This window comes from Mirounga angustirostris, unplaced genomic scaffold (assembly GCF_029215605.1).
Source record: "Mirounga angustirostris isolate CCGP_5_RB_7025 unplaced genomic scaffold, mMirAng1.0.hap1 SCAF_4, whole genome shotgun sequence".
Lineage (NCBI taxonomy): Eukaryota > Metazoa > Chordata > Mammalia > Carnivora > Phocidae > Mirounga > Mirounga angustirostris.
In genome coordinates, this window is record NW_026991712.1 from 19,761,565 (window position 1) to 19,775,596 (window position 14,032).

The following is a 14,032-nucleotide window of genomic DNA, read 5'->3' on the forward strand; positions in this document are numbered from 1 at the left end:
CGTGAATGTCTTCCTTGCGTACGGAGCCCCGGGAGTCAGGAGTTCCTCAGAAGTTACGGGTCTCTTCAACACTGTAAGACAGATGCGAGGTCAAGGTGCAAACCCTTCTCATGTAGCGGATATATGCTGAATGCCTCATATATGACTGTCTGCAAACAAGCGTGGTGAAGATCCCTGCCTCACGGTGTATAGTCTAGCCAAACAGAGATGGAAAACAAGAGTAGCCATGAATAACCCTAAGCCAACTTACAGAGCTATGGAAAGAAGTGGCACAGGAGTGAGGTGACATTTTTCTATTAAGAAAAAGGTTTCTGGGCGCCTGGGTGGCTCAGTCGTTAAGCGTCTGCCTTCAGCTCAGGTTATGATCCCAGGGTCCTGGGATCGAGTCCCACATCGGGCTCCCTGCTCTGCAGGAAGCCTGCTTCTCCCTCTCCCACTCCCCCTGCTTGTGTTCCTGCTCTCGCTATGTCTCTCTCTGTCAAATAAATAAATAAAATCTTTAAAAAAAAGAAAAAGAAAAAGTTTCTAGTGCTCACACTTCTTTCTTTTGAATCCTGATACGTATTCAACAGGACAAGGTTAAGAGAGAGACTTGACGCTAGAGGTCCGATAGCCATGTTTCAAGAGCTAACCCCTCACAACATACCGCACACATCCCACTCGCAGAGGCTTTACTTATTTCCTGACCAATACCCCAGACTGCATGGACACACTCACTGCCTTTTGCCCCGAGGAATGATGCTAGAGAAATGTTATGCATACTTAGCGTGTGCTAGGTGCTCCAGATACATTATCTCATTTAGTCATCACAAAAGCTATTTAGCTAGCTTCCTCATGGTCCCTATTTTATTAGTGAGAAACCAGAGGTTTAGAAAGTTAAATAGCTTTGTCCAAGGTCTCAGCCCTCCTGGGGAGCAGAACTGGGATTCAAACTCAACCATTGGATGCCCATGCCCATCAGCCACTGTGACATGGCTCGTCCCATGCTCTGCCCTCTCTGTGAGCAGAAGAATGGGCTCAAAATCTCCAGAAGGCAGTGGTGAGTTGTCCTAAGACATCGGTTCTTACCAGCTCGCTGCTGTGGCCCACCAAGATGGCAAAGCCAGCAGCCAATCCCTGACTTGCTGGCTGCCTAAAAACCTGACAGTACTGTAGTCCCTCCTTATCTGTAGGGGATACATTCCAAGACCCCCGGTGGATGCCTGAAGCCACAGATTGTACTGAGCCCTAGAGATACTATGTTTTTTCCTCAGCGTACATATCTAGGATCACGTTTAATGTAGAAATGAGTCACAGTAAGAGATTAACACCAATCACTAATAATAGAACAATTATAACAATACACTGTAATAAAAGTTATATGAAGTGGTCTCTCTCTCTCTCTCTCTCAAAATATCTTATTGTCCTGGACTCACCCTTCCTGTGATGATATGAAATGATAAAATGCCTCCACGATGAGACGAGGTTGAGGTGAATCACACAGGCCCTATGACAGAGCCTTAGGCTACGCTGACCTCCTGGCGCTATGTGGGAAGGAGGATTATCTGCTATCTGGTTGTGGTTGACCTGGGTAACTGACACCACAGAAAGGGGAGAGGGAGACCACTGTAAGGACCTTCTCCGTTCATCCTGTGCTCACTAAGAACTAGAGAGGGGACTGCTACAGCCACCCAGAGGAGCCAGCAGATGGGGAGCCAGGGAGCCTCCTAACCCAGTTAGACAGAGATCATGAACTTGGGTATCACAAAGAAACGTAAGGGGCCAAGGCCAAGCCCCTAACCTGGCAAAGTGCCAGGCTTCAATTCCCTTGGCTGACAGCATTCAGAGGTCAGGGGCCAGTCCTGGAACAAGGGTGCAACAGAAAAAGAAAAAGTGGTCCACCAGGAAACTTGGCCCTAACAGACCCCCTCTCCGTTAAAGGCAATGAAGTGTTTCTCCTTGAGATGACAGGCGGCTGGGATGATGACTTTTGCTTTCGGAAAGCTCACAAAAGAGAACATGAATTTACGTTCCCCCCAAAAGAGGGAGTAGATCGAATATCAAGAAAAGAACCTCTCAGATGAACAGGAGGTAAGAGAAGAAGTCCGTGGTTGAGGACTGAGCCCTTTTAATTCCCTATCAGACAATTCCCCCCTCCCCCATAACCACTTCTGGGTGTATGAATTTGGATATAGAAAGCACATTGCACTGTAATATTTGACAACAATACTGACCACTTCTTTTAATACACATTCTCTTTCTTTTTATTGAGGCATAATTGACATATAAAATTATATTAGTGTCAGGTTACAGCACAATGATTCAATATATGTATATATTTTTGTGAAATGATCACCACAATAAGTCCAGTTAACACCCTATTAACTCAGTCACAACTTTTTTTCTTGTGATGAAAACTTTTAAGATTTATTTTCTTAGCAACTCTTAAATATACAATACAGTATTATTAACTATGGTGACCATGCTATATATTACACCCCCGGAACTTATTTATTTTATAACGGGAAATTTGTACTGTTTGACCATTTTCACCCGTTCCTCTGGCAACAACCAATCTGTTCCCCGTATATGTGAGTTTGGTTTTTTTTTTCCCTTTTCATTCCACATATAAGTGAGACCACATATTTGTCTTTCTGTTTGACTTATTCCACATAGCATAATGCCCCCCCAAATCCATCCACGTTGTTGCAAGTGGAAGGATTTCCTTCTTTTTTTTATGGCTGAATGATATTCCATTGTGTATATATATCCCTCATCTTCTTTATCCATTCATCCATCCCTGGACCCTTAGGTTGTTTCCATGTCTCGGCCATTGTAAATAATGCTGTGACGAACATGAGGGTGTGGATAACATTTCAAGCTTGCAATTTCCTACCGTTGAATAAATACCCAGAAGTGGAATTGCTGGATCATATGATACTTCTATTTTTAGTTTTTTGAGGACCCCCCCCCCATACTGTTTTCCACAGTGGCTGCACCAATTTACATTCCCACCAACAAGTGTACAAGGGTTTCCTTTTCTCCACAACCTCGCCAACACTTGTTATTTTTGGTCTTTTTGACAATAGCCATTCTAAACAGGTGAGAGATGATAGCTCATCATGGTTTTGAATCACACTGTACTATAATATTTGACCACCATACTAATAAAATAAAATGAATTATAAATTAAAATATTTATTATAGTGCCATTTCTTTCTTCTGTTGAAAAATATAGAAATCTTGAAGCCCATGGAATTTTCCTTTAGCTTTCTCTTTTTGTGTCCTTCGAAAGTTATTTACTTATCACGAGGACACCAATCATGGTAATATCTGGTAGCTCTTTTTTTTTTTTTTTTTGGCTGGCTTAGGGCATTATATCCAGATGTAAATATAATGATTAATTTTAAATGCCTTACTGTGAAGGCCTGCTTATCTGCTTGAGGGAAAAAAAATCACACATGAGCTCACTGCACCCTGGGAACCCTCCCAAGAGTGAGGGAGAAGCTTGTCAGAATATGGGCAAAACGTAGGATTTATGAGCCACGATTAAGACAATTGAGACGACCATAATTGAGACCCAAATAAGGCAACCTGACCTTTCTTTGCTGCCTGCTTATCAGCAAACTTTTCCCTTTGAGCCAAGGGGCAAGGAGAAAGAGGAAACAATGCAAATGTAGTTCATTTAAGTAATTAACACTTTGTTCTTACGCCACCATTGTATGCAATCGAAAGCAAGCAAAATGGCTTTAGCCTGGCTGACCCTTTCCTGAAACTGAACTCTTTCTGCTTCTGACTTCAGGTTACACCTGCCAGATTTCCATCAGAGGCTTCAAAAAACCTGTTTCTAAGAATACAGTTCTCCTTTCTCATTGTACCTTATCGGCAGGGTTCTATTAATTGAAAAAGCTGGTTGCATATGGGGGCTCAATGATTTTCCAGCCAGAGTCCGTGTGGAAGCCAGTTTCTTCATTCATGTGCTGCAGGTTATGATTTTATCCTTCCAGCTAACCCTCCAGAAGGTAGCAAAAAAAATGTTAGATTAAGTAAAATACCCACTTGCCTAGAAAACAGCCTTAAGTTTTCTCTTAAAGCTCTTTGATCAACATCTTATTTGTCCTTATTCTCGCTAACATGTGCAGAGAGATGATATGTTCACTGAGGGAAGGGGTCATGACCTTTCATCTTTATATCCCCAAATGTGGTGATGAGGGAACAACATAAGCCGAGGGAACAACATAAGCCAAAGGAGCAAAGCCCCTTCCCTGAAAGTGATATACTGGACTAAGGGTAGACAGGGCACGAAACAAAGGGAGTTGAGGGTGTTTTCAAGGCAGTGATTATTAGCAATATGGACCACGTGATGTAATCCTGGGAGAGAGGTGGGTAAGGGGCAATGAGAAGCTAGTAGTATTGCGTGAGTTACAGGCACCTGTGGGCTGAAGAACTGATTCTAAGCACAAGCTCATCAACCACCTTTGAGCCTAGACTTTTTTTTTCTGGAAGGTAAAGGCCATGGAGGTCGATGACTAGGATTTGAAACTGCAAGGCACCAAGAGTCATTTTCAGAGGGAGTTGGGTTTGCACAGAACCGTGCCTCTTCTTTGCAGGGGGGTGCGGGTGGGGGGGGCGGTGCTGGGACCCAGAAGATCTTTGCATCTGCTGAAACCCTCTTCAGGATTGAGGGGCTTCTCCCAGCTGCCGGGACTGCTGATATCTTCAGCTGTCTTTGGAACCAGCTCTGAAGAGAGCTGCCTTGCCCAAGGTCATGCCCTCCTCCCAGGAGCAGCCAACATCTAATGACTGGTCAACCCCAGGGCTGAAAGGCCTCGCCACCTCACCCCAAGCTGGGACAACTCTGAAGGGCCATCCCAACCCCAGAGCTCCCCTTGGGGTCCGTGGGGCAGCCTGATTCTCCCTCTGCCCAAACCTGCATGCTTCCCTTCCGTTGCACAGGCGTTGGCCCCAAGATTCCCACACACGAGCCTCCCCCTTGTGAGAATCGGCCGCCGGGGGACCCGGCCCGCACACCCGCCCCGCCGCCCACAGTCACCGCCAGAAGCGGGGCTCACTCACCGGACTTGGGGTTGCAGAGCACCGGGGGGCTGCTGCCGAGGGTGGGGCTGCTGCTGAAGTACCCACTGCTGCCACAGCTGCTCATGCTGCTCCTCCGCACGGCGGACACGATCTTGATCTCCTTGCTGGGGCTGACTGCGCGGGCGGCAAACACACGCAGCTGTGAGGGCGCTGGCCTCGGTGCCCTAGAGCGGCGGGCTTTCAGCCGCCGCCTGCGGCCAGGCGGGTCCTCGGACTCAGAAAGGGATTTGGGGCGCCTGGGGGGCTCAGTCGGTTAAGCGTCTGCCTTCCGCTTGGGTCGTGATCCCAGGGTGCTGGGATCAGGTCCTGCATGGGGCTCCCTGCTCAGCAGGGAGTCTGTTTCTCCCTCTACCCCTCCCCCCTGCTCGCGAGCTCTCTCTCTCTCTCTCTCTCTCTCGGATGAATAAATTAAAAAATCTAAAGGAAGGAAGGGAGGGAGGGAGAGAGAGAGAGAAAGAAAGAGAGAGAGAGAGAGAAAGAGAGAGAAAGAAAGAAAAGAAAGAAAGAGAAAGAGAGAGAGAGAGAAAGAGAGAAAGAAAGAAAAGAAAAGAAAGAAAGAAAGGAAGGAAGGAAGGAAAGAAAGAAAGAAAGAGAGAGAGAGAAAGAGAGAGAGAGAGAAAGAAAGAAAAGAAAGAAAAGAAAGAAAGAAAGGAAAGAAAGGAAGGAAGGAAGGAAAGGAAGGAAGGAAAGAAAGAAAGAAAGAAAGAAAGAAAGAAAGAAAAGAAAAGAAAAGAAAAGAAAAGAAAAGAAAAGAAAAGAAAAGAAAGAAAGAAAGAAAGAAAGAAAGAAAGAAAGAAAGAAGCAATTTGAATTGCAGCCTGCCACTCACTGGTAGCATAACCTGGGGCCCTTTGCTTCAGTTCTCAGGGCCTCAACTTCCCCAGCTGTGAAGTGGGAATAATGCAATCCCACAGGACTGGTACAAGGAGTGGATTATATGATGTATGGGAACGTACTCAGGCACATAAAATGTTATTTCAAGAATGACTGAGCACCTGCGGAGGAGCAGTCCCCAGAAAGATGTAAATTAACTGCTGGCTAGATGCTTAATAGATTGACAGTAATAAATGCCTCCTGATTTAAAAAATATTTTTTAAAGATTTTATTTACTTATTTGACAGAGTCTCAGCAAGAGAGGGAACACAAGCAGGGGGAGTGGGAGAGGGAGAAGCAGGCTTCCCAGGGAGAAGCAGGCTTCCCACGAAGTGTGGGGCTCAATCCCAGGACCCCGGGATCAGGACCAGAGCCAAGGGCAGATGCTTAACGACTGAGCCACCCAGGCGCCCCACGCCTCCTGATTTAATATGAAGTCACTGATCACCCAGAGCCATGGAAGAGGGAGATTAAAACACAATACCCCCACAGGTTTAGCGCTGGAAGTGTATGTGAGGCAGCAGTTCAGGGCTCTGATCTGGTTCTCTTTGCCACAGAGCGGGTGGCTCTCAACAAGCGAGAGGAGAGAGGAAGGTGTACGGTCAAATGACAGAAGCCGTGGAGAGTTCCCTTAGTGCCTGGGACACAGGAAGCACAAAGTAAATGCTGGCTTTTATGGTGACCACGTCCCCTCTGTCCTCCTTCTCATCATGGTCACTTTCTGGTCTATCGGGCCCACCAGAAACAGGCAAATGTTAGTGCTAGAAAGAACAGGAACAGTTACTCTGCGTTTGCAGAAGTCTGCAGCCTGAAGGGGACACACGACTGGGGTGTGTCTGAGCACAGACTGGGTTCCTGACTGGCTGCTAATGCTCACTTTCCCTGAGGGGCTCTTGCTTGCTTCATTCTTTCTTCCCCCCCTAGCTGCATCTGCAGAGCCTGGGAGAGGGGGATGGGGGCGGACACAGTATAACAGAAGCACTAGAGTTAAGACAGAACTGGTGCGAGATCCAGCTCCGTCCACCCCTTTCTAGCTTTGTAACCTTGGGTAAGCCCCTCCAGTGCTCCATGCCTCAGGTTCTCCACCCATAAAAGGGGATAAGAAAAGTCCTTCCTCTTAGGATATAGTGAGAATTAAAGAGGAAAACTCATGCAACCAAGCTTAGCTCAGTGCCAGGGGGCACAGAAAGGTCTAATATAACTGCAAGTGTTCTCACCGCCACCTGCCATAAATAACCAAGACACACATTTCACTGTGCCTTGAGTTTCAGGTTGAAGCCCAGAATGTCCAAACCTTAGGCCAACCAGTTTCTCAGGTCAATCCATGCCAAGTTTTCAGAAGAGTTGAAGATACCCCTTTAAGCACCTCTGCTTCCTCCGCAGAAGGCACCTCAAGTTAACCTTTTCCAGCTGAGCGGGGTTATCTTTGCGAACACCTGTCAGCATCATTTCTGGTAGGGGTCACTGTAAATATGGGACTGTTTGACTTTCCATGTGACATCCTGGGCTTTATGAGCTCCTCTGCTTGCTTTTCACAATTTTTCTTTGTTCTGGCTCACCGCTTCGTGACGGGTTGACAATCAGTTGCCTTTTACTTGAATATGCCCTCCTAAGTCTTTATTCACCATTAAAATATATAGCTTTTCAGTGCTGTGATTTAGAACACTGGATCATTAATGATATATAAGAATTGTTTATAAATGAAAAGCAAATCAGGTAGAATGAGAGCTTAAGAAGGCTTCTATCACAAAAAAACATAATTTGATAAAATGGTCTTCAAAACATCTAAATGGACTGCCCAGGAACAATTTGGTCATGCTAGGGTTTTTTTTTTTTTTTTCATACTTCTTGTTATGAATAAATAAAAAGGTGCCAGAGAACAGCATTTCACAAAGGTGAGGTATTACTCTACTAGTTCTCAAAAGGCAAATGCACATGATCAATACACAACGAAACTGACATACCAGACATAAAACTGGTAGATTTCCGATTGTCATGGCTCTGCTTCCTCAGGCAGAAGGGACTGTCATGAGTTTCCTGAGAGGAGGGTGATTTTTCATTGAGCAGCTCCATCAGTCTGCGTCTCCGCCGGAAGTTCATTCTGAACTGGTAGAGAAGGTTGCTGTCCACGAACGGGTGCTTGTTGGACACTGCGAAGGAGAAACAACAAGATAAGCATGCCTGGTGTCCTGGTCATGGAGCACCACAGCCTGAAGACTCCATCCGACAGGGGCAAACATCTTCGGAAAGAGTATAATTCTCCAGATGCCACATGGCTAGTCCACACACCGTCCCAAAGTCTTTCCACATGCCATGCACTTTACAAATCTGCTAACCAATTCCTCGGGGGGCGCTTTGCCTGACCTCAGCCCCCCTACCCTATCTAAAGTCATACTCTTCCAGGTATTGTCCGAGCCTCTATATAACCTCCCGCTGAGCACTTACCACACTGCGCCCGCATTGTCCGTTCACTTCTCTGCCTTGTCCACTCAACTCTAGGCTCTCTGGGGCAGGGATCATAGTTTCATGTAGTCATGTGTCCCAGTGCCCAGCAAAGTGCTAGTCCCATAGCCATACGTCCATTCGTTTTTAAACTTTTGATTTTGAAATAATTATAGACTCAGAGAGTTGCAAAAATAATACAGAGACCACATATCATTTGTTTGTTTGTTTTGGTGGTGGGGGGAGCCCATCTCTTTCTTCCACCTAAGTCACTCTGCTTGAGGGCCCAGACTGTGTCTTAATCATTCTGGCATCCTGAAATCCTAGATGACCGTGTTTGGCCCAGAGTAGGTGCTCAGTAAAAGACTGGCAGTGAATAGTCTGTGATGGGTAGTCAGATAAGCAGTATGTCCAGAACACAGCTAACTTTGAACTATTTAGTGGCTATACAACAATTCTTCCTAAACCAAGGTGTGGGTTCGTGATATGTCATGAAGAGGTTACTGGGGCATGGGAAGTTGGAACACGAAGGACAGTGCAGCTAGTCTTTCCTAAAACTAAGTATATTCCATTGAAAGCCTTTCCTTTATTCTGAAATGATAGCATCACAACTTTTTTGTTGTCCATTCATCCATCCATTTCTTGAATTCAAATCCGTTGAGTTAGGTTGACTACATGCTGTGTACATTTTTTTGTCCTGCAATTTATGAAATGATGGTAAAAAGAGATAAAAGGTTGTTTTTTTTAAAGTATCATTCTTGGCAATTTTTTTTGAAATGTGAAATTTAAAATTCTGTAAATCACTAGGAAAATAATCTAACACAACCCAATGAGAATCACATTAACTCATTTATCAATAGTGGTAACTAGGACAGCAGCCTCTCTAGGTTTTTTACAAATAGCATCATATCCCTGTTGGCTCAACACCAACAAATGCAATCTAGGGTTACAGTTGTATTTATCATGCACATTTGCTATGAGTAATTCTGGTTACATGAATATCCAAGTCTTAGAAAGGTGGGTCCCTATCAAGAGAGTCCCCCTGCCAACTGTTAACTTTATGATTCATATGGGTGTTTCATTGTCTTTAAATGGTGATAAACTAGTCACTTTGGCTAAATGAATTATGTTGGCCACAAAGACAAATACACTTAATTCAGTGGTAGTTCTGCAATGTTCTTCGTAAATAATGCACTCTTGGGTTCAGGAGATGCTGAATGCATCCTGGACCAAGAGATAAGCCAATTACACTTTGATACAATATCTACAAATAGTGGTTCTATTGTGGATAGTCAAATTTTAATATAAATTTACTGTATCACTACATTCAATAATGCTATAATAAAATTTTGTAGAGAAGTTATTTATTTCTGGCAAACTTTTCTGAGTTCACTGAGATTTTTTTAAATCCTCAAGTTGACTTTGGCAACAGTATCTTAAATTACAACCTGAAAATACACAGTTCTGTAAACATTTATTAATACCTACTGCTTTCTCTTTGGACTGTGAATTATAGAAAACATTGGCTCTGGTATAAATAAATCCAGAAAAACACTCTAAATCCAAACAAATTCCAGAATTGCTAAAAGTAATTTAAAAAATAGTTTTCATTGAAATGGAAATTTGACTACCAATTTAATCTCCCCAGGCTTTAAATACCAAGACCTAGAGTTGAAGTCATAGCCATGCTCCATTCTCCACCTCCCCAGCTCTCCACCACATACAGCTCAAAAGATAAATTTGGCATCTGAGATGAAGGGGTTAAATTCAAATAGTCCTTATTCATCCTATTCCCTCTTCAATGGTGCAAATGATCTTAAATGTGACCGAATCATGGAAAACAAAAACTGGAGGAGACAACAGACCATTAATTTTATGACCATTAAGGCCATGTGAGCATGGCCTTAGGTATAACACAGATAATCGTAGGCACAAAAGCTTCAAGAGTGCAGGTAGACAACCATATTATGGCATCAATCAGTCACACATGGCATCCATTCATTTATCCAACAATGTGAGCACCTACTAAGTGACGCATACCATCCCAGCTATCTATCTTAGCATGGTGAGTGGACTATGACACCTCATCTGCTCATCCTTTCAAGCTCATCAAAACCAAAGTCTGCTAAAAGAGGCATCGATTCAGATAAGAACAAAACAATTAAGGTGGCACTTCATTAAACACTCTCTTAGGCTGAAAAACTTTTAGAAGCTAATATTACACAATAAAAAGTGCAGGTACTAGAGTTAGATGATCTCAGTTTTGATCCCAGTTCTGCCAACCTGACTAGCAGGGTGCTTTGGGCAACTTACTAAACTTTTAACTTTGCACGGCTTTGCTGTGAAGGAAAAACGGGATAATGGATGTGAGAGATTTAGAATGTCATCTGAAATCTAGTGGTTTAAGTCTTCTTATTCTTAGACTCCTAAAGATTGACTTTAGCCTTCGGTCATAAATTACACATGTAAAGTCTTAAGAAATAAACAACAGCTAAATGACATATAGTTTATATTCCAGAGACAGAAAAGAGTTCGTTCTTCCTATACTTTAACATGACATTGACTATATTAAGTATAAAGCCATTTGCTACATAGGCGACTTACTCTTTGGTAAACACAGAAGAAATAACCTAAACTCCCGGGGGAAAATAATAAAGAGAAGGAAAGAAAAATCATTTGGGGGACGGTGATTGGCGGCTCTAAATCTTGAGGTTGTTCCAATTTTTTACTTCTCAGAGCCCAACACTATACAGGACTTTTATGTAAGGTAAATGTTGTGACATAAACAATTTGACAAATTTTGTGCTTTGCTCCTTGAGAATATGAACCTCTAACCACGAATAAATAAGAGAGAATATTGAAAGCTGACATTCAATATCTGGTTTTTCTTTTTTTTTTTTTTTTAAAGATTTTATTTATTTATTTGAGACAGAGAGAACATGAGAGGGGGAAGGGTCAGAGGGAGAAGCAGACTCCCTGCCGAGCAGGGAGCCCGATGCGGGACTCGATCCCGGGACTCCAGGATCATGACCTGAGCCGAAGGCAGTCGCTTAACCAACTGAGCCACCCAGGCGCCCAATATCTGGTTTTTCTAGTTGTGCTCTTACAATTACAGCTGTAATTGAAAGTGATAATTAGTTATCCATTCAATTTATAATTTCTGGGACTTATGAAGACTTTCCTTTCATATGGATAGCATTCCCAAGGGGCTTGACTTGGCTTGGTATTAAATCAAACATAAAATAAGAGTAAAATCAGGCATAGCCAGAAAGCTGAAGCCATACAACTACAAGACGATCTAATTGTTTAGGAAAGTGGGGGTTCTAGAAGCACTAAGCTCACAATGTTGTTGATACTTGGTAAAAGAAAAGAGATCCTGATTTGCTGTGTGCCTTCACTTTTCAGAAAGCATGAGAGAAATGTCATGTAATCTACCAAAATAATAAAGTGACATATATATATTCTTTTTGTGGACAATGTGGCTACATTTTCCTCTTTTAAGTTATTAGGATGACTTCAGCAAACACAAAGAGACCTTAAAAAGTGATTATGTACAAGAGGGGAAATTGGTTTCTATTCCACTGACACATAAAATCTAAAGATGAATATAAAAATCTATCACTTTGAAATCTACAAATTCAGCTGAATATAAAAGACATTTTAAGCTACTTATATAGTTGGAGGGAGGAAGGTCACATACCTTCATTCATCCTTGGAATGTTTGCTGGCAAATGACATAATACAAGAGGCATCATGAAATAAGCCAACTGAATCCAGCAGTGTGATAAGAGGGGCTGGGAGGGAGGTGGAGGGAGAGAACGTGCAGTTACCAACTGCTCTCTGGATGGCATTTCAACAAACCTTTTAATTTTTAAATTTTTATTTATTTTTAAATTTTTTTTAAAGATTTTATTTATTTATTTGACAGAGAGAGAGACAGCGAGAGAGGAAACACAAGCAGGGGGAGTGGGAGAGGGAGAAGCAGACTCCCTGTCGAGCAGGGAGCCTGACGTGGGGCTCGATCCCAGGACTCTGGGATCATGATCTGAGCCGAAGGCAGATGCTTAACGACTGAGCCACCCAGGTGCCCCTATTTTTTAATTTTTTAAAGATTTATCTTTTTGAGAGAGTATGAGTAGGGGGGGAAGGAGGAGGCCGAGGGAGAGAGAGAATCTCAAGCAGACTCCCCGCCGAGTGCAGAGCCCCCCAACAGTGGGTGGTCCTCAATCCCAGGACCCCAAGATCATGACCTGAGCCCATACCAAGAGTCAGCCACTTAACTGACTGAGCCACCCAGGCACCCAGGCACCTCCATCAAACCTTTTTAAAAGGTGGTCTTGGATCTGGGATCACATAAGTGACTTAGCAGAGTGAAAAGAGGGCTTAAACAGAGGGGGGCGGGAAAGGGTAATGGCTATCACAATGAAGAAGAATGATCATCAAGGATGAGATGGGGGGTACCATACTACAAATGCAAACTGGTACCAAAGCTAAAAGTTCTTCCAGTCACCTTTAAGACAGGAGACCCTCACTAGCTGCCATAATTAGCATCCTCCTCATCACTGTCCTCCACAGAGCAGAGGTGGATGTGGCTCACTGCTTCCCCGAGGGCACCATGGTGGGTGAAGGATCATTCTGGGCCATCAAGGCTGTCACTCCATCTTACTCCTCACTCCATTTCCTCTTGCTCGCTTTCTCATCTCCTATGGATCCCTGTACCTCCTCATAAAAGGACCACTTAGAGCCTGCAGACATTGTCTAAGAGTACTGATAAACCTCAAGGCTAAGCAGGTGGCCGATCTAGTCCTCAGACTTCAGGTTTCTAAAAGGCAAATAAATTCTGCATAAGAGGGGCGCCTGGGTGGCTCAGTCGGTTAAGCGTCTGCCTTCGGCTCAGGTCATGAGCCCAGGGTCCTGGGATGGAGCCCCGCATCAGGCTCCCTGCTCAGTGGGAAACCTGCTTCTCTCTCTCCCACTCCCCCTGCTTGTGTTCCCTCTCTCACTGTGTCTCTCTCTGTCAAATAAACAAATAAAATCTTAAAAAAAAAAAATCTGCATATGAAAATGCTGCACCTTCCCTGCCAACAAGTCCAAAGCTTTCCATTGTTTCATGTGTCCAGGGAAGGCTCTGCACTCTTTGGGCTCCCTGCTCCTGCTAATTCACCGTCCTTCAGAGTCTGAGCAACTTAGGTCACTTAGTAGGCTGCAGATTTAAAAAAACCGTCAAGACTAAAAAATATTCATATCATGCTTTTTAATCGTATGTTTGGTGGAAAACATGCATTGAGAACTAACTACAATAGAAGATTAAAGTAATTTTTTTTTAAATCTGAGCTATACTTAAGGCCATAATTACCCATCGCAAACCACCCTAAAGGAGTGCAGAAGTTGAAAGAGCTTTGTTTCCTAAAGCAGCAAAAGTCCTTGATTTAAGAACATTAAGCAGTTGTATTTAAGAGTCTGTGCCACGTAAGAACAGAGCTAGGTGCTTGGGATACAAAACTCTTCAAAGGGCAATAACAACAGTGAGTCGGAGAACTAAAATAATTACTTCCTGAGCACCGACAACATTAAGAAGAGGATATGAAAACAGGAAATTGGTTTTAGCGTATAAAGTCCTATTAATTGATATTACTAAAAC

At 43.6% G+C, this 14,032-nt stretch overlaps 1 protein-coding gene across 4 annotated transcripts in view; it reads right to left on the reverse strand.

Annotated features, from left to right (window-relative positions):
• Positions 1–14,032, reverse strand: part of DEPTOR (DEP domain containing MTOR interacting protein) — a 129,442-nt gene that overhangs the window by 36,841 nt on the left and 78,569 nt on the right. For all 4 annotated transcript variants that reach the window (XM_054512476.2, XM_045895980.3, XM_064587956.1 and 1 more), the window contains exons 5-7: positions 7,914–8,099; positions 5,056–5,190; positions 1–71 (exon numbers count right to left, since the gene is read on the reverse strand). In XM_054512476.2, the coding sequence (XP_054368451.1) occupies positions 1–71; positions 5,056–5,190; positions 7,914–8,099 (392 nt within the window). The remainder of the gene's footprint in view (positions 72–5,055; positions 5,191–7,913; positions 8,100–14,032) is intronic.